The 27,319-nt window shown below is 36.6% G+C and overlaps 1 protein-coding gene across 1 annotated transcript in view; it reads left to right on the forward strand.

Annotated features, from left to right (window-relative positions):
* The first annotated feature begins 1,415 nt into the window (after positions 1-1,415).
* The window catches only part of LOC133518292 (hepatic leukemia factor), a 177,606-nt gene continuing 151,702 nt past the window's right edge, over positions 1,416-27,319 (forward strand). Inside the window, exon 1 of the mRNA XM_061852005.1 lies at positions 1,416-1,647. Coding sequence (XP_061707989.1) covers positions 1,548-1,647 — 100 coding nt within the window. The 5' untranslated portion in view covers positions 1,416-1,547. The remainder of the gene's footprint in view (positions 1,648-27,319) is intronic.

The raw sequence follows: 27,319 nt of genomic DNA on the forward strand, positions 1-27,319 counted from the left end.
ATCAGACTACGGCGGTGAAAAGGTTAACAAAGCGTTGGAATTAATTATATGAGGTGTGGTGGACGTTATATAATCCGAATAAATATGGTTGGAAAATTTTATATTGTTTTGGCCCGTACTGTATGTGTACCATTAATTTAAGGGAATAAACGTCGTCCTCAGGTGTAAAACTACATAAATTAACGGTTTCTTTTCAGTATGGAATATATTGTATTGCACTAGACAGGCAACTGTTTTTGATAAGCCCACATGGCCTGTGTAGATGCGGTGTCGAGCCAGGCTACGAAAGGTAGCGCGGCGGAGCGCGAGCTGCAGGCCCTGCTGAGCCGCAAGGAGGTGGCCGCCGTCACCGCCGCGCCTGCCGCCGAACTGCCCACCATGCGCCCCGACGCCGTCGACCCCTACCATGAAGCGCAGTGGACCCAATTCATACTCAACAATCGCACCCCACGACCTCAGCTCTCGAAGTACGTTTATCTTTTAACTTTAATATACTATTTACAAACATATAAAGAGACCAATCTTATCATCTATTTAGCCCTTTTTATTGCTGACTATAACAGTAACATTTCGAAGGTCCAACGAATCCTTTATTAACATACCTACACACGTAACAAACTTTGCAGTCAGCAGCTAAGGAGGCGAAGTGTTCCAAATGATCTTTACACAACTTTATTGTTAAGAGAGCAAGCGAGCAGAGCGCGTGCGGATCATTTTGAAACCTTCGTTTTGCTAAGGAACGTGTCTTATGCTGAAGGATAAGAATGCAGTGGAGGGAAAAACAAATGATTATAACTTTTTAACCAACTTAAAAAAGGAAGGAGTTCTCAATTCGACGGATTCTGTTTTTATGTTTGTTCACCGATGACTCGCGTAGCTCGGAGGCTAATAGACCGATTAATTTTTTTTTTTGTTTGAAAGGATATACTTTCTAGTCGATTCCATTGGCATCAAGTCAGGATCTGATGATGGGATAATCATGGATTAATCCAGGGAACTCTTCAAATGATTATAGGCACCGAGTGTGATGTAGTGATTAAGGTATTTTTTTAATTATAATATTTATAACTTATGCATTTGCTCTCGGAAAGCATCATTTTGTAAAGTTGACAAAGAGTATAAAATAAAATTATGGCATTTTATTTGTGGGGTCTGTTCTTTTTCGTTAAAAGCATTGAACGTGCTTTGAACGAGTGTTACAGCTTATTTTTACTTCAATGTCATGATAGCTTGTACTGTACAGAGTGCAAGACCTGTGCTTTCCGCGTCTATTTAAGTGCCATCTAGCGGCGTGGAAGTGTAGTAGGAGCGCCCGAAAAGAGGGCGCTACCTCGAGATTGATTGCGCGCCTCGCCGCCGGGTGCCGACAGTGGCGACGGCGGCGGCGGCGCGAGACTCGAGGGCCGCAGAGTCGAGCGCGAGTGTATTTATTCGCCGCGCGAGCCGCGGGCCGGAGGTCGGTCGTGGTCGACAGTAGCGCGGGACCGGCGCGTCTCCCCGTTCAGTGTTGTTGTATCGAGTCTCGAGTCGGTGTTCAAGTGACTATTATGAGCGACAGGGACAGGTCATCACCCTCCCTCACGGACACTCCGCTGAAGACGTACATCGGCCGACACGACGACGACTACCCCCTCATAAACGGAAACGGTGAGTGAATATGATAGTTTCGACCCTCGAGCTTGAGCGCGAGAATGACGGATATAGTAGAGCGCGTGGTATGGGCGCACATCACGCGCTCGCACGCGCTCCTCGCGCACTTCGGCGGGCGCGTGCGGCTGGCGCGCATCGTGCCCGCTGCAGCTTTAGGGCACTGGGTCACCGGGCCCCGATCACGTCCCGTCAAGGTCGGCAACTGATCCCAACGTATCCCCACAAGACGATTCACTTTGCCGCATTAAAGCTGCCGCAGGTTCAATCGACCCGCGACCAGCCCTTTTTGAAATCTATCTAGATATAAATGATGTCAATACTATACTATGGTATGATATATATAATATATACCGTACACCACCGCTCGTCCTGCGGATGAATGGAAGTGTTACGATCGTAGAGTTTTACGAAATTAGTTTACCTTTCGATGATGTCGTGTGACGTTTTGAAGAATTAGGGACTCGACGTATTGTTTTGGGGAAATCGGGGATGGGTAGGTATGTGCGTGCAATAATATGTGGTGTTGTACTGCGGAGACGGAGAGGAAGCGAGAGGGGTGCCGTGGTGCGGTCTCCAGCTGCCGCGGGTTGGTGCCGGATCGATACAGGGTGACCTTAGGTCTTAAAGCCGAATCACTTTCAGACCCGCGACTTTTTGCAGAGTGATAATATCGCTATATATCGCGCCGCTTCCGTAATTTGACGCAGTCTCTATCTCTTTGGTAAACATGATAGTATTTTTCTTCGTGAATTGTGGTTTTGTACTTTTAGATTTTATACTAACTATAATATAGTGTTTTTTTACAAATAGTCTGTAATTTTCGACAATGCGCTGTCAGTGTTTTCTATATTACTTATATGCATTCGATGGATTTCGAGCTCGCTTTGCTCTACCAACGCGTAAAAAAAGTCACGGATTATTTATTTTTGCATTTATGTGCCTTTAATTACTGGTATATGCACGTACTTATTATAGGTGAATAGCTTATATAGTTATATACTAAAATAACATTTAACAGTTATGTAGGTACCTAAACATCACAAATTTACGCAGGTAGTAAATACTTCTATGGTTATGTTACGTCTTCTAAGTAGGTAAATACATGCTAAGAATTGTACGCGGGACCGATTATACACACTCTGTATTTCTGTCGTTAATAGAAATAAACAGATACTCGGGTATTACTACCGTAACAGACTAGTTAAAGTATTTTGTAGCGCTATTATGGCCGTACGTCGCCAACCTTGTAATAAATGGATGCAGCCGCTTGAATGGCGGGCCACTTGTGCCCGCGCGGGCGCAGCCACTACTCCCGTGTACTACTTTTCTTGTTTTCCTGAAAGTACCTTTTAATGCGCAAATTCAACAAAGTTAAAATCGAGAAATAGGTTACAATTTTAACGACATTCATACTATTTCTAAGAATAAAACCATAAATAATGTGAATAGGTACCTAGTTTTGAAATTCAGCTTGAACACTGCCGATGATAACTGGCTGCCTATATTTAACTCGCCGTTGCGGCTAGGAATGTTCCGATGTGTTTTACTTTCTGAGCGGACGGACAGTCCAAGGAAAGCGCCGCTGACGCATTGCGTATCACAACTCGGTCGAGACAGATAAAGGGCCCCGGGGCTTCTTCCTACTGAACGTACATTTTCCAAACCAGTAAGTTCCTGGCAACTTATCTAGAGGTTAAAACGTTATCACATTTACTGCCAAGCTACCCGCTAGGTGGGTTCTCTGTTCGTAGGCGTTTTTCACTCGGTACATAGTGGAAAATAAATGATATCGGGTACCCTATTAGGGCATAGGCTTGCGCTGGTAGTGAATGTGTTGTAACAAATTTCACAAATTGTAATTTTTCCATATATTTTATATCATTCTTTTTGAATGTCTAACCATAGGTATACCAGTTTTAGCGCATGAGATCGGCTCTCGTAGATCTACGTACAATGAACAACAATTCATTCAGCGTGCAATTAATCACGTTCAGCCGTCGCGGTACTCACACGCCTTGAGCTCAAATCGTAGGGGATGGAATAGCTTAGTTTACTGAGTGCAAGGTTCATTTTTCACCCAATTATGCATTATGTTACAAAAACGTACAAACTACCTAACAAACACAAAATGCTTTTATAATTGCTGCCTGACATTATTTTATAATGTTGAGTAGTAAGTTTAACAAATATATTGACGGGTATATTAATTACCTATTAACAGATAAGCAACTGATGAAAGAATGACGTAATTTTAAGATCCAAATTGGCTCAAATCTTCCAATTATTTTTTAAGATATCATGTATCACGTGATTCTTTAAAATGTAGTATCTATCACATTACTTTCTTCCATGCATTTATTTCGATTAGTCCATTCTAGAAGTAATTATGAAAGAAAAACTATGGAGTATGTCAGTTGATTTTCTTTAGGGAAAAAACTAACAATTACTATTTGTTTATTTTAAAGCATTAGAATATATTAAGCACAAAAACCGAAAAAAACCTTGAGTCAATTTGGTGTTTATGAAATTACCCGTATCGCACCGCCATTAACTAAATAAATTATTCCTTACCACTGGCTATTAAGTTAATCAATTCGTTGGCACCTTATGAATACGATACAAAAGATGACGACTTAGCAAAATCCGGCGCTTTTTAAATAGTTACTTACGTGTTTGCAATGCCAAAATAATAATGTTGTTTGCACTCTTGTTACTCGATGCCTAAAAAAATGACATCATACGAGCTCAGGAACAAGTCACTCACACATGGACTCTTGAACTTAAGGGATCTATTAGTTTTTTTAAGTTAGGTACTAATGCATGTTACTATGATACCTTTTAAATAGTTATACATGCAAATAAATAGTCTTGGAGAAAAGCGGGCGGAGAGCCAGGCTGACAACTGTCTATTTTCTAATACAATTATTGTTCTAATGAAACACTCATTAATTGCATTAACACAAATTAATGAAAGGACTGAAGTCAATATCAATAACGAGTATGTTGAGTTGAGATGTTAATCGTTGTATTATTTAGATATCGCTATCGTAGCTGTCTTATCTGTTGCGCATTATTGATAGCCGCAAACGGCGGCCAGCCGCGGGTTCGATATGATGATTATAGTAATCTCCCCGTGACACTATTAAATACCAACAGATTTTCTAATAACCAATTTTCTAATAAAACTTATTAAGGAGACGTTGTAACCATACATATTTATTTTTAAGACACTATCCGACGCAGCAGCTTCAGCCCCACTCCGAGCTCGGCCATCAGACTACGCAAAATTTTACGCTAACTGTTGCGAACATGAAGGTATAATATATGTATATATTAAATACATATTATAATAAATTATATATATTAAAGTGGAAAGCGCAATGACTTTTTTGCCATACCAATTTTGAGCCTATCACCGAGCCAGAAAGTTGTTCGTACCAGACTAGAGAAAACGGTCCACTTGAGATAGGAGCCCTGTGTCTCAGTCGCACATGTTGCCATGTTAAAAAGATACCATTGTGGTTGTAATAATATCAATATACTACTGAAATTAACTTATTATACTATTTTAGCGCTATATTCAAATTACGGTTCTGATATATTTTAGTTAATTTGCAATTAATTATGTTGTTAATATTATTAAATAATTAAAACAAGCATGTGCACAATAAAAAAAGCATTAAATTTATTATGATAGAAATTGTAGTAACTTTGAATATTAATCAGTATCCGGTTATTTTCCGGAAATTTTCTAAACGATAGGTACCTATTTTGTTAAATAAAGAGCATACGAATTAAGCATTAATAAAAGCAGAATAGTGTGTAGCCGGTTTACATACTTAAATATATATTTTTTATTTCGTTTTGTGCTAATATTTTATCATTTTATCTAAAACTTTTTTTCAAGATTATTTTGTCTAAAAATTGTTACGCTACGCTAATTTTAGGTTTTGTAAAAATTAAGAGTTAAATTAAATTAAGCAGCGCTCGAAACTAGTTGACGTCTTATAAGAAAGTCTCTTTCTATCGCACTGCATCCGTATAGCTTGTCTTTCATTACGTGACACTTCTAAGTGGTGAGAGTCAGAATGGCGGGTGTACCTAAATAAAATCAAATGAAAAGCATACCATATTTTTGTACCTAATTTGTACTATTTAGTACCTCGTTTAAAAAAATTTGTACCTCACGGTACGTAAAGTTATCATCAAAAAACAGGTCACCCGCCATCCTGACAGTCAGAATGGCGGGTGTACTTTATTGCGCTATGTTCCCGTGGTTATTGATAAATTCTATAAAAGCCAAATTTTTGTACCTTTTTTGTACCTTCATATTCAATTATAATATGAGTCATTTTATTTGTGCTTTCCCAGTTTTACTCATTTTATATTTTGCTTGCTATTACAATTTTGTTATAATTTTTCAAGTTATCGATTTAATTTTTAAGAAAAAACGCTAAGGTACAATTATTTTTATTACACCAGGATTTAGTACCTTTAATGTTTAATCTGTTAAGTTCAAATAACTCAGAAAATCATGTCTTAAAAATGATTTTTCTTAGGAAGATATCTTTGAATTGGCGCCTAGCCTTTTTTAACGCTAAGGTACAATTATTTTTATTATGCCAGGATTTAGTACCTTTAATGTTTAATCTGTTAAGTTCTAATAGCTCAGAAAATCATGTCTTAAAAATGATTTTTCTTAGGAAGATTTCTTTGAATTGGCGCCTAGCCTTTTTTAAGACATGATTTACTGAGTTATTTGAACTTAACAGATTAAACATTAAAGGTACTAAATCCTGGTGTAATAAAAATAATTGTACCTTAGCGTTTTTTCTTAAAAATTAAATCGATAACTTGAAAAATTATAACGCCTGCAAAATTGTAATAGCAAGCAAAATATAAAATGAGTAAAACTGGGAAAGCACAAATAAAATGACTCATATTATAATTGAATATGAAGGTACAAAAAAGGTACAAAAATTTGGCTTTTATAGAATTTATCAATAACCACGGGAACATAGCGTAATAAAGTACACCCGCCATTCTGACTGTCAGGATGGCGGGTGACCTGTTTTTTGATGATAACTTTACGTACCGTGAGGTAAAATTTTTTTTAAACGAGGTACTAAATAGTACAAATTAGGTACAAAAATATGGTATGGTTTTCATTTAATTTTATTTAGGTACACCCGCGATTCTGACTCTCACTCTAAGTGGGCATATAAGATAATATGTCTGTGCTCCAGAGGGACAAGTGCCCTAGTCAAAAACTGTAATGATATCTGTCTCGCTCTTAGTTATAGCTGGAATTTTGACGGACAACCGGCGGACCACCTTTCTTAATCCTCAATCGACCATGATCGCGATCCAATACAAAGATCTCTAACAGCTTTTAGAACGACTAAATTAAGTGACGTCGTTGAAAGCGTTTTACAGAAGAGAAAAAAGAAACAAATAGTTTTCTGGGGCAAATATATATATAAGCGTTTTACATATATATATATTACTTGCTCTTAAATACTCTATTGCACGCGTGAAATAAGGTTGACCAGCTGCGTGCGTGTGGAGTAGACTTCTCATGTGGACACACTTTTTGGCCAGTGTACTCTATCCAGCTTATTATGTACGTCCGTGGTTGCGACCTTCTAATTTTGTTTTAAGATACTTAAGTTGTGTCAAATTTCTGTCTTGTAAAGCAGAGGTACTTCCGCAAACCATTACATTGTGTCCAATATTTTATGGCCCTGAAGTGAAGTTTTAACGGCGCTTCCCACTTACGCTAATACCTACCTATAATACTTGTAGAACTTAAAGCTGGAAAATAAAAATGATAATACTAACCATCGGAGCCCCACCTACTTACTCCCTATGTTCCTATCTGGAGAGTATAGGTACCTAATTAGGTAATCATTTAATCAATACTCATGCAAGACGGGTAGCAATATAGTCTGCTCGAGACGGATCTTAAAGGCCACTTTCCGCATTACTTCAATTGATTAAGTCGGAAGCTTTTATCAGACTTATCGGCATTGGACCTCGCATAGGGACACGCTGCCACCAGCCCGGGGTGAATCTCGACCCTCGGCCTCGCTTTTTGACACACTTGGTTCGTGACCAAGCTCAGGGTGCGTAGACAAGCTGCCAATCGTTAACGTTCCGTAGCGAATGAAACGCAACTGTCTCTGTCACCCTAAAATGGAAGAGTGATAGACACAGATAACTACGCTACGCTACAGAGCGTGAACGATTGGCATCTTGTCCACGCACCCAGTTCTCCTGAAGCTTCGCCCCCGCCATCGCCACTACCTAGACGTTTTACGTAAAACATTGCAGCTGCGTCTCTGATACAGTTTATCCGGTTTTTAGGGTTTGGTAGTCACCTAGAAACCCTTATAGTTTCGCCATGTTCATCGGTCCGTCCGCCCTCGAGTGTTAGTGCTTGAATGCTACAATTTGGTATATTACATAAATCATGCATGGAAACAAAACGGTAAAATAAAAATACAAAAATATTTTTTTAGGGTGTGGCATATCGTTGTAAAGTATTAAAACGAATAAGTCTCCAAAAAACATTTTTTGATAAAGTTAAAATTTTCGAATATTCGAAAGAAATAGATGTGCCCTCTTTTAATTAAATTTTTTATAAAATATGAAAAATATCGTGAAACAAGAGCTTAGTTAATACTTTCAATGAAAACTATAGCCAACATGATCGGTCCAGCCGTTTTTGAGTTATTCCAGAAAATATTTTCTTCTTTGTAAAAAGACGTACAAAGCGCTGCGAAGGTACTCCTTCATGCTTGTAATGTACATGATACTAATTAATAGCCCCCGTTGTTCTCATAGAATGGTAACTACGAAACTCTAAAGTGAGCAGGGCCCGACATGCTCTTGGCCGGTTTTTATTTGGCCAAGTGTGGCCGAAACCGCCCCGGGTGCCAACCTACGCTACGGTATTAATGAGGTGTTAATTAATTCGTTATTACGGCTGTTTTACGTGTTTTTTTTAGGTAAAAAATATCGTAGGTAGGATTTTCATAGGTCAATAGGTACTTTTATTGTATTGGTACTCAAAAAGAAAAATGTAAGTATACTTATACTAGCTATTGCCCAAGACTTTGTTCACGTGGTTTTTTTATATTGGTTGTTATAATTCTACATGCACTTTGTGCAGCTAAGAAAAACAGTTATTAACATAGGTTCAGTATATTGGGTATAATTTACTAATATAATATGGAAATTTAATTCAGAAATAAATGTTAATTAATTAATTATTATAATAGTAGACATAGACATAGAATAAGACATATAATTTTTTTATTTAACATCACATTGAAAAATGTTTACAGGCAATGCTACAAAACATTACAAGCCTTAGAATGAAACTTAATTAGGCACAAATTAATGTTTACATGAGGATATAAAAAAAAAAAAACTTTTAATATAAGTAGGCTTTTAGTTAAGTAGACTTCAGCGCCACTCCCCCGACTTGAAGTGAATTAAAACTCACTCAAAACATTATCGTTCTTGATAGGTTTTAACACCTTTTAACCCCCCTTAGAAGTCGAATTTAAACTTTCGCGAGACATACTAACATTGAACTAATTTTACGGATTCCACGTGAGTTGTTAATCACTCGCGCGACATGTGTCGGCGAGCCCAGACGGCCGCGATTCGCGTACTACTCCGCGCCGCGTCGCACGCTGCCCCGTAAAGGTAAATTTTCAAAAAACTGAAATTGCTTCTCTTGTTTACCAAGTTTTAAGTTCCTTATAAATGTTTTTGCTCCCGATACAAACTTTTAACTCCATTTAGGGATGGATTTTAAAAAGCACCGAAATGATTTTTTCACCACACCAACTGGTAAGCCCCCCTTGATTGTTCAAAAACTAATGCAACTTGCATTTTATCCACATGTGAATCAAAGTATTTTTTTGCAAATTTTGAGTTGTTTCCTTATGTTGTCTAGTAAAATTGACTTTTAAATGATGACTTTGAATAAGAAATATTTAGTAACGTTCATTGGAATTAGATTTGGTTTCATTTTGTTTGATATTTTTCGGTTAGTATTTTCCTCGCATTGGTGTGGTGAAAAATTTTGTTTCACTTGGTGGCAAAATTTGTATAACCTTCGTGCTTTGAAACCCTCGCAATGCTCAAGATTCCACTTTTCGAAATCTTTCGCCTGCTCGGGTGTCAATATTAGCACGAGCGGTTAGACAACAACTTTGCCCTTTTGTAAAACAAATAAGTAACTATTTTTGTGTTGTAACATTGTCTTCATACAAAGCTTCAAGTCCCCTCACCACAAAAATGTTCGTTCCGGTTCAAACTATCAACACTTTTTCACCACTTTAGGGTATGAATGTTCAAAAACGCTGAAATCACTTTATTTATATTTCATTAAAATGTATTTTTAGGAATTTTCAAGTTTCTAATTTAAAATAAAACATGAACCCCACACAAACCCATAAGGTAAAGGTAAAGTTTAGGGGTTGAATTTCTTAATAAGTATGTAATGCCTACTACACGTACTTGTATTTCTTATTTACATGGAACCTTATTTAAATTGAACCTGATTTGTAAATTTGAACTTTCTAGCTTTTGAAATTTCGGCTCTGAGTCAGTCGGTTCAGTCAGTCATGACATACGCATTTATATGTCTAGGTTTAATATTTTATTTCACAGTGCTTTCGTTTTAACTGTTATGCTGTGTTAATTAATATGAATAAAATAAAATACAGAATATAGAAGATTAGGGTAAAATGTGCAAGAATGAGCGCTAATAGTACATTACGATACAAGTGCGAAAAATAGGAAATTCGAAACGAGTGGCGATAAATTAAAACACGACCGAAGGGAGTGTTTTAAATCGACACGAGTTGCGAATTACCTATTCGCACATGTATCGTACAACGTTTTACAGTACATATGGCCCTTTAAATGTTCGACACAGTAACATAATATGCTACTTCTCGCACTAGTGCTATAAAGTAGCCATATGTACTGTAAATAAGTTTTATGACTTAGTCATTGAGTACCTCGTAAAACATGTTCAGTTGAGACCAGCTGGCTGGCACCGGCCCGGCTCCCTGGTCGTCGTATCGAGCCGTTGGCAAATGCGCTGCTTGGCATGTAGTGGCCTGCAATGCTCAATTTAACATCAAACGGCAGTCTCTGACAGAATGGGCCATTCAATAACTGCGCGCTGCCCCGTTCAAAGCTTAAGCTATTCAATGGCGACACAAGTGTTCTCTTTGTTTGCGGGCGTTCAATATTATGTTGTACGCGCGCCTTCCATTTAAAGATATTTATATAGGGTATCTCGTTCAGCAGGGATCAAACGATGGCCAATGACTGAAGACCTTGTTAGCTATTAATTAGACCCCCGTGTATGTTCAGCGAAAACTTATTGTTTAGATAAGATTAGAAGAAATTATCGACGGTAGGTGAGCTGCATTCGAATTATCTACATTCTTATATTTTGAAGAAGAAAAAAGCAAGTATAAAATGTTATGTATTTATGTTACACGTTTCATTTAGGACATAAAATCGATGAACTTTCTGAAAATATCAATTTTCATCGAACAAACAGAATATTTGTGACCGCGGCCGGCAAAACGTCCAACTTTGTCGCTTGCCATTACTGCCATTAGGCCCATACGGAGACCTTGTCAGGTTATCCGTATAAAGATACAAGCAAATCCCGTCCTTATGGCAAGCGACTAAGTGAGACGTTTTGACGGCCGCGGTCACATTTTATGTTCTATGTGCAAAAGCAGTGATTCAATATGTTTGTCCCGTTAAATCAATGGTCTGTCCTGGCGACTGGCCTGGCCAAAGGCCGGAAAAGTTATATTTGAATACGCGTGTATGAATGAACCGGCCGCCGCCGGTTCTATGCGCCAGCTCGCTCGTCTAACCAGATTACTTACAGATTACCTTTCGGTTGAAGTCGGATAACTCCTCCATCGTCGTAGATCAATTAAATGCTAGCCTATCCCTAACATATATATAAATGTTTTTGGCACACCACACAATAAATATACAATATGGTAATTTTTCCTGACATCGGTGAAATATAAATTGTATGTAAAAAATACAAAGCAGTTTTCCATGTTACGTGAAGACTTTTTTAATACAAAACTATTAGAAAAAACTAGTTAAGTACTTTTTTTATTTTTTATTTATTATTATGTATAGTGGAGCCGTTAACCACGTATAGTACGATGAATGTTATCGACAAATCACCCCCTACCGATATTTTTTCTCAATCATTTTAAAAATGCAACCCTTTAAAGTTTTATGGTGCCAAACACGACTCCACTTGGTTAATGTACCATTGTCTGTCCATTTACCTGTCGCACATTTAAAAAATGACAATCATTCGATAGCTTATGAATTAGGGCATAAATTTCAAGCATAAATGTTACAGAGAATTTTCCACAAATACTCAAGAATTAATAACGAAGATAAAAATTGTCTTCAAAAATGTACTTTTTTTCCACATTTTATCTTTTTTTTCGAAAACGATGTCGTTAACCTGTACTTTCTTTATTCTTAAAAGACAGTACAGGATATCAGCTAAAAGATGACATAAAAATGATAGCCCTAGTTAAACCATTTCACAAGTTACACGAGTCCAAACAAGACCTTCTGTAATGAGCATAAGCTTAGTTCTAAAGAATAATTGCCCGCCGCCCGAATTATCATTTGGAACTAAAGCAACTTAGTTCGACGTACATTGGCTGTTTTCGCACATAGAACGTAATCTCTGCTTTTAACCGCCAGAGTACCTATAAAGTAGGTATATAACTTAACCTCAATGTTTGTAATGTAATCTTAAAGGTAACGTACTTATTTAGGTATGTATAAGGATTTTAAACTGGTTGAGCAGAGGCGATGCGGTGATAATAGGGTAAGCGTTGTTTAATAACTTCCCAGAGGTGTTATTTTGTTAGTGCGGCGGATCGATGTCCCGCTCCCGCGCGTCGGCAGCGCCGCGCCGGCGGCGGCCTGTCTGCTTCGCCGATGTTATGGGCAACTTAAAGCCCGCGCACACAGTAAGCGGTCTGGAGTTAGTTCAGAGTTCCGCGTTTAGTTCAGGGTTCTGCGTTTACGATTACGCACACAGCAGTCGGTCAGAACGTGGCGGTCAAAGCCGAACGCCGCGTTCTAGAGTTCTTTCACCGCCGAGACAGAGAACGCCGCCTACGCCGCAATGTCAGAAGTTACAAATACAGCAAAAGTGACTGAATTGGTTAGAGAAAGGAGATTATTATATGTTTTAATACATGTATGTTACAAATTTTGTTTTGCGAAGTGAATATTAATAATTCAATAATTATCATAAAAGTGCAGCTAGCCTTTTTTTTTTGCTGAAGTATACGTCCTCCAGTTAGTATTTTGCTTTTCCATGACACATTTTGTGATATCATACAATTAATTGCAGCTGCAGCTATTTATCGACATGCGAAAATAAATATAGAATCTCTCTTTGTTGCTAAGTAAGTAATTCATGATAAATACTACTGAATTCGTCTTGTTCTTCTCGTATTTTGTTATTTAAGTACACCTAATGCTTTTTTATTTTATGGATACTTCTAGGCTCCACAAAAGCAATGCTTTCTTCAGAACATTAACTTTCTAGCGACATGTTGTTCGTACAAAACCACGGACCAAAATGGAATGCAAGAATTTGAATGCCGCGTGTGCGTTGGAACTCAAAACGCGGAACTCTCAACGCAGAACTTGGAACTCCAGACCGCCGCCGCGATGTCAACCGCTACTGAGATAGAAAAAATATTGAGTTGGTCACAGAAAGGCGTATTGTATATTATTGAAGTCATAATGATTATAAAAATTGTGACAAGAAAGCGAAAGCTTGGCTTTTTATTTTATTGAGAAAAGTGAGAACAGCAAGCACAAATAAACATTTATTTAAACTATGCAATTAGTAATCTACCATACAAATATGTATTACTATTTTAATATTTAATTCATGAGCTATTAGAACCGATAGATTTATTTTTTACAGCTTGATGTTTCTTAGTCGACTTTTAAAGACTTTTTGTGAAGTGAAAAAGAAGCCCGTTTATTTTTTATTTAACTATTAAATTATCTAATAAAGGCGACAAATTCGTCCCGAATCTCACTTTAATTACAATGTCCAAGTCCTGAATAAGTTGTATAGCTTATTCAGGACTTTACTTGGACATTGCGACACATACCCTAAAACTCAAATAGTTGTTTTAAGTGGATAGAGGTACCATGCACCAGTGGCTGTAATTAGCAAAGTTTTTGTAATTTTCATCTCAGAAGCTTAAAAAATAGCTTCGTTCAGCGACGACGACGTTAGCAACCAAATTATGATTACTTGTTAAAATAATTTGGATTGTTTGGAATAATTATACTTAATCAATCTGAGAAAAGTAAAAAATAAGTATAAATACATATAAAAGTAACATTTTTAAGGTGGCTGATTATAGAGAACTATAGGTACTTAAACTACTTATTTGTACAATCTCCAAAAACGGTCAGCCTCCCCTGGCTAACTACTGTGGGTTCGAGGCAGTAATCTGGGTTTACAGAAGTCAACCGAGGAAAACTGACAACAGGATTTTAGACTTTATTTATCTATCTTCTCTTATCTCTTATACTCGTATTATATAAACGTAAAAGTCCTGACTGACTGACTTAAATCAACGCCCAGCCCAAACCGTTGAACCTAGATAGCTGAATTTTTCACAATAGGTAGATTAGGTATCCACTAAGAAGGGGTTTTTCAAAATTCATTCCCCTAAGGGGGTTAAATAGGGGATGAAAGTTTGTATGGGGTTCAAGTTTTATACTGAGCTAGGAATTTTAAACTTCGTAAAACGATAAATTATTAAAATACAAGAAAACGTATTTCAGCGTTTTTGCAAATCCATCCACTAAGGTGATGAAAAAGGGGTTTAAAGTTTGTATGGAGATCAAAACTTTTTTTGAGTGCTGGACTTGAACTCTGTACATGGGCATATTATTAAAACACAAGAATAGTAATCTCAGCGTTTTTAAAAATTCATCCCCTAACAGGAAAAAAAGGGGTTGAAAGTTGGATTACATTAATTAAAGGCATAATAGTCGATTACAAATAAAAAATTGTTGAAAGTTTTTGGAAATTAAACCCCTAAGCGGGTTAAAAGGGGATGAAAGTTTGTCTTGGGGTTCATATTTTATAGTTAGTTAGGAAGTTGAAACTTCGTAAAAAGGTATATTATTAAAATATATGAAACCTGATTTCAACGTTTTTGCAAATTCATTCCCTAAAGTGACGAAAAAGGGGTTGATTTTTTTTTTATGGAGATCAAAAATTTTTTTGAGTGCGGGAGTTTAAACTCTGTACATTGGCATATTATTAAAACACAAAAAAAGTAATTTCAGTGTTATTAATAGTTCAACCCCTTAATAGGCTTAAAAACGGGTTTTAAATTTGGAATATATTACAAATTCATTGACACTTCTTATAAAAGCATAATATAAGATAACACAATAACATTAACTGAACGTTATTAAAAATATAAAACCTGAGAGGGTTAAAAGGGGACGAAGGTTTGTCTTGGGGTTCAAATTTTATAGTTAGTTAGAAACAGCAAACTTTGTAAAAAAGTACTATTATAATAAAAGGGATAAAACATGTTACAGCGTTTTTTAAATTCATCCCCTAAAAGGGTTAAAATGGGGTTGAAAGTTTGTAGTAGGTTCAAATTTTATTTTAAGGGAGGAACTTCAAACTTCGTAAAGAGGTATTATAAAGGATAAGAAAAGTAATTTCAGTGTTTTTGATAATTCATTTTTCGAGGTGGTTAAAAAGGGGTTGAAAGTTTGTATGGAGATCAAAATCTTTTTCAAGTACGGAACTTGCAACTTTGTATATTTGCATTTTATTAAAATACAAGAAAATTAATTTCTGCGTTTTTAAAATTCATCCCCTAAGGTGGTGAAAAAGGGGTTGAAAGTTTGTATGAAGATCAAAATGTTTGTTGAGTGCGGAAGTTGAAACTGTGTATATTTGCATATATATTGTTAGATTATAAGAAAAGTAGTTTTAGCGTATTTAAAAATTAATCCCCTAACTGGGCTATAAAGGGGTTGAAAGTTTGAATCCATAACAAATGCTTTGAAACTTCTAAGATAGTCATAATACCCGATTATAAAATAAAGATTTCAATATTTTTGGAAATTCAACCACTAAGGGGTTTTTTATACTACTACGCCGGTGGTTAACAAGCATACGGCCCGCCCGATGGTAAGCAGTATGTACGCCTGCAACTCCAGAGGAGTTACATGCGCGTCGCCGATCCTAACACCCCTCCCTCCCCTCGTTGAGCTCTGGCAACCTTACTCACCGGCAGGAAAACAACACTATGAGTAGGGTCTATTATTATTTGGTAAAAGGAGATGAAAGATAGAATGGGGTTCAAGTAATATGCGCATATTTCAGTGTTTATAAAAATTCATCCCCTGAAGGAACGTTGATTTTTTTTAAGTAACTCAAAGCGGGAGCTACTATGGCCAGAAACTTGAAGTTAGCACATCAGGTTACATTTATGACGTATAAGAAAAAATAACCGGTCAAATGCGAGTCGGGCGCACGAAGGGTTCCGTACCATTACGCAAGAAACTGCAAAAAAAATCACGTTTGTTGTATGGGAGCCCCACTTAAATGTTCATTTTATTTAGTTCTTAGTATTTGTTATTGTAGCAGCAACAGAAATACATTTTACAGCAACAGAAAATTTCAACTGTGTAGCTACAACGGTTCATGAGTTACAGCCTGGTGACAGACAGACGGACGGACAGACGGTAAGTGGAGTTTTAGTAATACGGACCCGTTTTTGGGTACCAAATCTCAATAAGTTTGCAAAAGTAATTAAGGGGATACCCTCAATTACTTAAGAATGCGTTGAAAGTTTGAATCAATGCAAAGGCGCTACTGATATTATTAAAAATAAGTTTTTTAATAAATATTTTGCACCTACTAAAGACGTAAAATGTTCAAGATAAGATTCAACGCGGACAAAGTCGCGGGCAACAGCTAGTTCTCAAATGAAACGTAAGGCGTCAAATCGAGCACCTTTAAACATTTACATTATTATGTATTTATTTGATTGAAATACATTTAATACCGCGATCGCGGAACTCAGAACCCACTAGCCAGCCGTTAAAATGGGATGGTTGGACACTGGGCACATAAAGGCTGTGTATTGGTACAAAAGGGGCTAATTACTGGCAAAAAGACCCTTTCATTATATTCAATTAAATATTTCCAAAAGTAAAAATTCATTCCGATTTATTCTTTACATAAGATAAACTTTATCAAATTCCTGAACAGTAAAAATATTAATAGTTCTTATTGGTAAATTGGTGGACAAATACAAAGAAATTTCAGTAAAAGGCTGACTACTGGTGCCTTTATCCTAGTTCCTAAATTTCTAAATAAAGTCATCGTAAGCGCACATGTTAATAAAAGTCATACATGTTCATTGCTTAACTTTGGACTGGCTCACTCGCTATCTAGCCAGCGATCGCTTCATTCGATTAGTGCCACGTTGGCAATCAATTTGTAATATAATCCTTTTCATTTCCTTTGAACCCGCTATCGCACTCACACGTGGCCTGTCGACAGTTACCCACTAATTACTTTAAATGACACTAATCACTTAACAGGAATAGGCGTTTTGTTTATACCGGGTGTGGCCTGCAACACGAGCAAAAAATTAAACTGTAGACTGTACTTCTCAAACTGACCAACATTTGTTCAGCGACTTTTAAAAACTATGAACATTTTAGACTTTCTATTTTTCATACAAATTAAATATTATCATGAATGTACGCTGTCATCTGTGTAATTGACGTTGCTTGTCACGCTTTAAAATTAATAAAATTCGCAATACATTGCTCCTTAAAATTAACTTTAAAGTATGGTAGAAATCAAAGTACAAGTTATTCTCTTTGTAATTGGTTCTTTGTTTTGTAGGTAAGTATATTTTGTTTCATTTCTTAGGTTTAATTTTAGTTTTAATTTTGTAATATTATATTTTAGTTTAGTTAGTCAATATACATTGTTTAAGAGCTTTATTATTCCCATTTATAAATAAAAAAGTATAGTCATTTAAAAAAAAGTCGCTGAACAAATGTTGGTAAATTTGAGAAATACAGACTACGGTTTAATTTTTTGCTCGTGTTATAGGCCACACCCGGTATTTCACCGCTCCGTATATGAGGTTAGATACCTGTTCGAAGTCAAAAGATAACTTGTCTGTAAGAATAAATGGTAGTCAGATTGATCAAGTACACGTTGTTAAGTTTTTGGGAATACGCATTGACTCACAACTTAGTTGGAAAGATGAGCTGCAGGATATTGAAAGTAGTATATGCTCAGCTTGCTACGCCATTCGGAGTTTAAGGGATGAAATAGATGTGCAACATCTCAAAATGGTTTATCACTCTTTAGTGGAATCCAAATTGAGATACAGCATTCGATTCTTGGGAAATGGTTTTAGAAACAATATAAATAAAGCTTTTGTTTTACAAAAAAGAGCAATTAGGACAATGACACGTACCCCTCAATGGGTTTCTTGTAGAGAACTTTATGTTAAGCTACGAATTCTTACAATACCTAGTTTGTTTGTACACGTACTTCTTACATCATTTGTTAAAAATCTGCATGAAACAGAGGAAGATAGACAAGTTAGTTTAGAAACACGTAAGAAAAATATTTGCAATAATTTTATCCCGAAATTGCAAGTGACTAAACACTCTGTACGCTACCAAGCAGTAAATTTGTACAATAGGCTACCAAACGAATTAAAGGAAATACGAGAGTACCATGTTTTTAAGTAGTCCCTCAAAACGTTTCTACTGAAAGGCTGTTATTATAATATTGATGACAATGATGACATATTTCAAAACCATACTTCTCTATAATATTAATTTTATATTGTGATTTTTTTAATTCCTAGTTTCTATACAAGCGAACATGTTTTTAATGCTGACCAATAATAATGTATTATATTTTGCACTGACTTTTTTGACAGCTATAATAAGTGACTGTTCTGTAAATATAAATTTTTATCTTTTGCCACACCCCTAGGGGTTTCATGTACAGTCAGCGTCAAATACTTTGTAGCAACCAAAGTAGCCATATAGTTCGGTACACCATATATTTAGTATGGTGTACCGAACTATTTGGCCACTTTGACTGCTACAAAGTATTTGACGCTGACTGTACTATACTGTTATACTGTGTAGTGTATTGAATGCAAATAAATATATGAAATGAAATGAATGAAATGTTACTTTTTTTAACATATAAATAGATGTGAGTTGAGACATTTTAAGTTGGATATTAGTACTGGTTCTTTCTACACTGTTTTTCTTAAACTCCTTTAACTTTGGGGTATGGCTTAGAACAGTCGCCATCAGATATATTGGAGCGGCCGAGGTGCTCAAAAATATCTGGACATGCACTCTAGCGTCTCGCAAAATAGAGGCGTGTCCAGGTAATTGTGAGCACTTTAGCCGCTCCGATATATCTGATGGCGACTGCACATTTAATAAAACTGGATGGCATAGTTAATTTTTGTTTTAATTTTTAATCTATTGTATGTCGTTCCTATCACGGAACAATGGTGTTCCGGACCTTTGGAAGGCGTGCGTGGAGCCGAAGCCAACACGTAGGGCCCTTTTGACACTTTGAAAAGTAAGGGGTACATCGAGGGGATGTTGCCCTTGCTCGGGTCATGGGACGCACGTAGAGGCAGCAACCGCCAGGGAGTAAGGACTGTTTGAAAATTGATGAAATCTAAAATGATCTGTGCTATTGGGTGAAAACTATGGACTAAATATTGGGCTATGGGATTAAAAACCGGACGTCGGCCCTTATAAAACGGTATCCAATTTTATTTCCGGCAGTCACCGTTAAAGTGTTTGCTAAATTTTATTATATGGGTGGTTTCATAGATATCTGCTGCGTGAAGTTGATCAGTCTGTAAACTGTTTCGTGCACTGGCCCTAAATCCGCCAAACAATCGAAAATGATGACATACCACTGACATTTTGAATATCGAAGGTCCGAGCTAGTACTTCTACTTGCGTTTAGTAGCAAATGTATAAACTCATACTAAACACTAATCAATATAGTGTGTATTTTTGATATAACTAGACGTAGGTTTTAGTGGTATAAAGCAATTCTAAAAGTTTCCTTTAAATTTAGTTTTAACTATCAAAGCATAGTTAATTTATGTTTTTTTCGAGCGGCAATGTATTTTGTACATCATGGTCACTTGTGACCGGTGTGACGTCGCGTCATTAAATGCGACGTTTTGAGTTAAAAGTCGTCCTTTTCTTATAAAACCTATGAAAGTGTGTTCATTACAGCTTTAACTAACGTACACGCTCGTAAGGGGCCTTATCAGATAAAATAAATCATTGATTATCTTCAAAATGGAGTAACTTAGAATACCGGTTTCTTTGAGAAAGTTACTTAATTTAAGGTTAAGAATGCCTCCTTTGCTATTAACGGACTTGAAAAAAAAAAAAAACACGAAAATAATTTATTTCAAGTCTATATTTTTGGTAAAGTTAGAGTACACTCGTACGTAGAGTACTTTTTAGAGTACACTTTCTTTGTATAATCATGAAATACTATCAAAATGCTTATAGAGTGCGTATGCGTATATCTCTGGACTTTATCAACATCCAGTCATCTTTCGAGTATTAACGCTACGGATGATTACACGTAATTAAGATCACATACTTAATTATATTCACACATCACAAATTATAACCCTAATTTCGGTTTGCCGTAGTCGGGTAACCAAAAAGGTGCCATGTGTCTGTTAAGAGTATTGGAATTAGTAGAGTAAGCGAGAGTAGCAATAAAATCAGGTGGCCGGCTCAGCGTGGGAGCATCCGGATGCGCCTGCATTATGCATGACCCCTCGGGACTCCTTAGGATCCATCGCCGGTGAGTAACCGGCTACTCTACAATACTACCTATATCATACCTAAGATCTCATATGTTATATCTTTAAACGAAAAATTCTTGTATATACATTTATATATTTTGAGAATCTCAGAAACGGCTCTAATAATTTCGATGAAATTTGCTATATGGGGTTTTCGGGGGCGAAAAATCGATCTAGCTAGTTCTTATCTCTAGGAGACCGCGCATTTTTGAGTTTTTATATATTTTCCGAGCAAAGCTCTGTCTCCCAGATATTGACTATTTCATTTTTACATAATAAAGACTAATCTGCTCCGGATTATGTGTACTCAGGTAATAAGATATATTATCCAAGTGAAATATTTTCGGAGTGACCTGGCAATAACTCATATTATTCAGTAACATGGCTAACGACATTTTATCCGAAACATCATCACGTGGATATCAACGAGCAAAGTAGGTAGATAGAGGCCGAAACTAATTAAGAAACAACTTGGGAGAAATCTGACATAAATAAACATCATACTCGTATAGTACTCCCATCATTAGCCCTCGACGACGCAAGTTCGAGTTCAGATATAAATATCGAATATAGAAATTATTCGTGCTGTCTCTCAGCGCCTTTGAATACCTACAAAATATGTTATTGATAATTACAAAATTTGTTACACGATATAAACATCAGCTTACTAATCTTTTACATACCTAATTAATAAGTTTGCTAGTACTTAACCATTTTGTATGTAAGTACCTCTGTGTGTTTAACTTGTAGTTCAAAACTAAAAGGTCACAAAATATCAGAAAATCAATCCTTATATATTTAAAGTCGTATTTTTTGCACAAAAAATGTTTGTGAGCTTGCTTTGAGTTGATGTAGCTTTTGTTTATATTCAATCAATCAATTCATTTATTTCAGGTTCCATAATAAAATACAAGTTAGTAGGTACTATTAGTGATTTTACTTACAAAATAAGTAATAGTACCTATTAGTTTGTACTTTACATATTATGTAATAATATGCCCCCGTTGTGTGATGTCAGCTATAGGTAGATAGGAACAATACTACTTGTAGTCACAACTGCGTTGCGCTACTCAAGCTCGCGGTGTCCGGTGGCCGACTGTAGAAACTTTTATAAAATATTATAAACACACTTTGACCAGCGGATGTAGTACAGTCGCATTTTTATCGCCTGTCACGTTCTAAAAAGTATGTAAGTGTGAAAGTGACAGGGTGACAAGTGGTAAAAATGCAACCATGCTGCCACCACTCGCGTGAAAGCTGAATGCTTTGTTAGAACAATAATGGAACAGGACATATTAAGAGCAATTCCTAGCTGAGCAACTTTTCAAATCTCGAATTTTTGAAGCTATTTATATGTTTCTGTCGCGCTGTATGTTTCTTCAAAATAAAATAATCCAAAAAAGCAAAACATAGCGGTACAGATATTGATATTGATCTTATTTGAAAAAATTACTGCTTTAGGTTAAAAATCCAGGGATGAAACAGTCGAGAGCGTTTGTATGGAAAAATCGCAACTAGGAATTCCTCTTAATAAAATGTCACGTCCGTGTGTAAAGATCTACGTAAATCCGGTTTTAACTCGTAGTCCGTATTCTACAATCTCGCGGAGAGCCTCGTACTCGTAGACATTAAAATGACGTCCAATCCAGCTCGGAGCAGCACGTGCCGCGCAGCGCCGGCGACCGACGCTAATGACCGTGTCCTGAAGGACTTCCGCTAATCACATCGTGCGCAATTGAAACGAATTTGAACCATTATTTAACATTGACATATTTCTCGTATTTGCCTAATTCAAACCTTTGATTTCATTCAAATAATAAGTGGATAAGTATTATCTTAGCTTTGACACATTTAAGGTTATTTACGTATGTAGACTGTTAATATGTACAGTATAGTCATAGCCGCGACTGTAATATAGTCAGACCAAGATAAGTCTGCAACGATTTAGATAGCACACGCAGTACAAGTGTTATTTTAAACGTCAAACGTCTATGAAATTATGACTTATAAATAACACTTGCACTGCGTGTGCTATCAAAATCTTTGCAGACTTGTCTTGGTCTAACTCTAGATACACATATTTTTGTTAAAACTTACTTCTTAGTTGCAGTCGAAGATCGTCTCGGTGCATAGGTATTTGTTACACGATTTTAAAATTAATACGAGTACGCAGGCAAGTATTCTTTTGCGATTTTGTACGGCTACTCGAGGATTATCCAAAAAATATATTGTTTATAACTGCAATTTACTGCGGTTTACTGTGTTTGTGGAGCAGTCAATTACTGTTGACCTTATAAATTAAATTAAATATAAAAATGTTTAGTCATTTATAGCCCTCAAGTTGACTAAACAAAAGCCAATATAATCATTCACTGTGTAAGGGCTGTAATGCAATGATCATCTCGTGTTCTATTCCCTTATTTCCGCGCAGGGTCGTTACGCAGCCTACGCTATCTATGAGTTCCTTTTGAGTTTCCCTGGACATTCTGACGCTGAGACGGCAACTCCCCGTTCATGTGTGTTGATAGCGTCAAAACTTCGAAGTAAATTATTAGAACTAAATATGTTCTAACGTTTTGTGCCTGGCGCCGAAACGTTTCTTATCTAATACTGACTATTTTAGTTAATTTTATATCGTTAATCGGTACCTATCTAGTAATTACACGAACGAATTATCATGAAATTACAGCAAGGTCGTGGTGGCGCTGTCAACGCAAGTGACCTAGTGGTCCCCATTCAGATGATTGCCGCACCGGGAATGAAGGTTCCCACAATGACCCTCTATCAAACGCCTGCGATGACTGGCCTTGAATTGAGAACCCTATTATTCCGATGAATTCATTTCATGACGATGAATTCCTTTCGTACGTCGACATCAAATATATGTTTTACACTTTTCCACCTGCGTTACTCCTTTGTAATAAGGCGAAAAATGTAAACATATCTTTGACATGGACTGTACATATATGTATGTGTATTTTGAATGTAGAACACACGTTAGTCACTACCACCACCGAATAAGTAATAGTCCTACCGTACAGAAAAGAAACTTCCTACAAAACCGAAGTTTGACAGCGATTCAGGGTCGAATCATGCTGTCCCTTTCTTATGTATGGTACTATCAATTTCGGCTATTTAGGGTCAAAATTCAAGTCATTATTTTACCTGTGGTTGTACACGCAAAAAGACGTCATGTTGTGCCAACCCCAATAATTGCTCGGAGCAATGCTGAGCCGTACGGAGCCGAGAATGCCCGAAAGGAACAGTTTCGCCCCCCTGCTACCACATTAAATTTATAGACACAACAAATATTTTGAGGGATATGAAATGAAATTCGTCATGGGAGATTTTCCATTCTGACTTACGAATTACAATACAAATATTCTTTATTGCACACCTCAATTCAGAAACAATACAAATAATACAGCACATTAAGAAGAGGTAAACAACAGGCGGTCTTATCGCTAAAGAGCGAAGCGAATTACGCATCCATCTTTCCTTAAATTATTTACCTAAGTACCTAAGTACCTCCCCTTAATTCCCCTGCGTTTGTTCTATAGTTGCCGTTTTGCACTTACGTACCAAACGTTGATAAAGAGTTGATCAATATTATTTATTATTTATATTAAGTACCTAAAATGGTGTGAGTTTAAAAATACAAACCAAAAGTCTTTCCAACTTAATTAACATTGCAATTAAGTTTAATGAATGTGAGGAGTTATTAAATGATGAGTTTAATTGATGGTGGTGGGCCGATAGACCTCATCGGTGGTACCTGTGCGCCTTCTGCTGCATACGAGGAGCGCGACATTATCGACACAGGGAGGGGCCGGCCTGGCACCGGTTCAACGCTAGTTAGCTCGTCGATAAATCTCTCGTGCGACTAACTCGCCGGGATGAATGTACAATGCACTGCCACCCGTCAATATTTTATTCAACTGCACTATTGACATTTCACGCCTCAGTACTCCGGTAGGCCACTACCGTATAATTGAGAAATAAAGTACAATTACTTCTGTTCCCAGTTATTTAGCACCGAGTCCTATTTGGTTTACTTAATTAATATGTCAACAGCATGAATATTTTCGCGGATTTCTGAATTTTTCTGAATTTACCGTGACGTTCATCTGGTCAAGGAAATTGCGAGCTAGCAGATATTTGTACAAGTATTAGGTTGTCTACGTGTTTTGGTTATTAGAAAACATCACGACTACTTGTTGACTTGTTAGGTCAAAAAAATGTTTACCTGCTTGGCCTCATTTTAGTTTGTGTGTATGTATTATTAAGATTTGTGCAACCAGTTAGAGCTATTATTATTCTAGTGAAAAGTGACAAAAGTTGTATCTAACTGCCGTTGAAGTCAAACTTTACGGACTGACACTTTTACATCTGATGGGACCTTGGAGGATTTAAAAACTGGAGACGCCTTGACTGTAATTTTCTGTACAAAACAGTCTGCCGATTTTTGCGGGGGAGGGGCACGTTTAATGTATGCCTATTTCTACGTACCTAACATACAAATAGCCATGTCAGATAAACGTAAGTTCATACAATACATATGACCATTGGCCGAGCTTTTCGACAGAGGGGTAAGCTCTTAAAGGCGACTCCAGTTGTTAAATCCTCCAAGGATGGGACCTGTAATTCGAACAAATAATTAAAACATAGATTGTACTCTTCAAACGATGACACTTTTGATCAATAGCTTTAAAAATTATGAAGTCTTTAGCCTTCCTATTTTTCATACAAATTAAATATTATAATGTCATCATTAATTGACGTTGCTTGTCACTACTTAAACATACAAAATTCGCAATATATTACGTCTTAAATATTATAGACTTTAAAGTGTAGTTACTAAAAATCAAAACACAAGTAATTATTAAAAATTGCTCAACAAATGTTGGACAGTTTGAGGAGTACAGCCTACAGTATTTTTTTTGCTTACGTTACAAGCCCCAGCCGATATACGCAAATATTGAAGCTGTAAAACATTTGGCCCCCAATGTTTTATAGCTTGAATGTTTGCGTCGATTAAAATCTCATAAATCTTATACATTACCACTGCCAGTATTTCACTATAATGAGGACGTGTAGGTACTCTGATAATGTTTACTTTGACAGCAGGGAAGCAGATAAGTTCAAGACGTGTCATGATTTCGTAAGATAGCGCCTCGATAGCGCCATGGTAATGCAAACGCAATTGTTATGTTACTCACTCATACGCATGGAATTTTTGGGTATAAATAATTTTTGTGCGCTTCGTGGCTAGTCTTAAAATAACCAATTGCAGGTATACCTAACACAATACATCGTGTGGCGTAGTTTTATTCCAATTTTGTAGTAGGTACGTAAACATATGGATCCATAGTTATTGCTCATACTGTTTTGAGGTATGCGTGAATAAATTTGTACAGAACGGAGACGATATACGGTGTGCTTTATGGAAAAACATTGTTGTCCAATTGTGTTTACGAGTAGGTATGCCTTTAACATACGATACGACTTAACCTTAACCCATTGATTGGGAAATTTAACAACAGGCGTTCCACTTAGAATTTACGTTTACAATATGATACGAACTACGACAGGCATAAAATGTAAAGTATAGGTAAAATCCTTTCCGCCGTCGCCGTCGTGTACAGGTCCTATAAGCGCATATATCAATAAATCACTTGACACTACATTGCCAACTTTGCTTATTTAATATCAGACGACAATGAAATTTTATGTGGACACGATTAAGTAATTAATTACAACAAAAAACAAGTAGACATAATGTTTTCAATACAATAGGACTAGATAAAATGAAAATCCTATGCTTTCTACATTTTTCTAAGACACTTTTTATAGGTAGACTCGTAGAGGTTTATTTTATTACTTAGTGTTTTGTTTGGCAGTGGTTCCATATCCATAGAGATAAAAGTTTTCTTACGTACATACGTATTCATATGAGTTTGTTTATACGTGTCACTGGGGTCGTCAGAATGTACTTAAGTATATTGTAGATACCTAACTTATTTCTCAGTCAGTTGACCGCATAACACAACGCCGAATTTACCTTTGAGACGGCGCTGTTTACAGACGTGAATCTCGATCATAATTCGTAATAGTAGGGAGCTAGATAATAGCGATTAATGATACTACACTCAGGCCACGGTCGAACTAGCTAAAATTATAAAAAGATTTAGGTTTAAAATTGTATCAATATAAGTAATGTGCGAAATAAATTTTCATCAATTCAAAAAACCGTTAGACTAAGGAGATCTAGCTCCCTCTTTCATTAGAGCCAGTTACTATTACTACCGATAACACGTATTATATCCTATCACCCACAACTATCGGCCCGATTATAACTTTGAAAAGTGACGTTTTTGTTTGAAGAAACGTCACTTTTGATACTCGTATGAGATATGTGCGCCACGCCGGCGCGCATCGGCGTCACCTTGGTAGATACTACTACTTTTAAAATCGGAAAATATACATTTTATGCAGTCACAAGGTCGTTGTTAACAGCGCCACTCCAATTGTTTATATAAATGGAAAAGGTGTTTTAGGTTCGTATAATTTAAACACATCGATGGTAAATGAATACTAACAAACAACGGGAAATGAATGTGATCTTAGAACTATCCTGTTAAATCGCGAAACATATA

Source organism: Cydia pomonella, chromosome 1 (genome assembly GCF_033807575.1).
Source record: "Cydia pomonella isolate Wapato2018A chromosome 1, ilCydPomo1, whole genome shotgun sequence".
NCBI classification, from domain to species: Eukaryota; Metazoa; Arthropoda; class Insecta; order Lepidoptera; family Tortricidae; genus Cydia; species Cydia pomonella.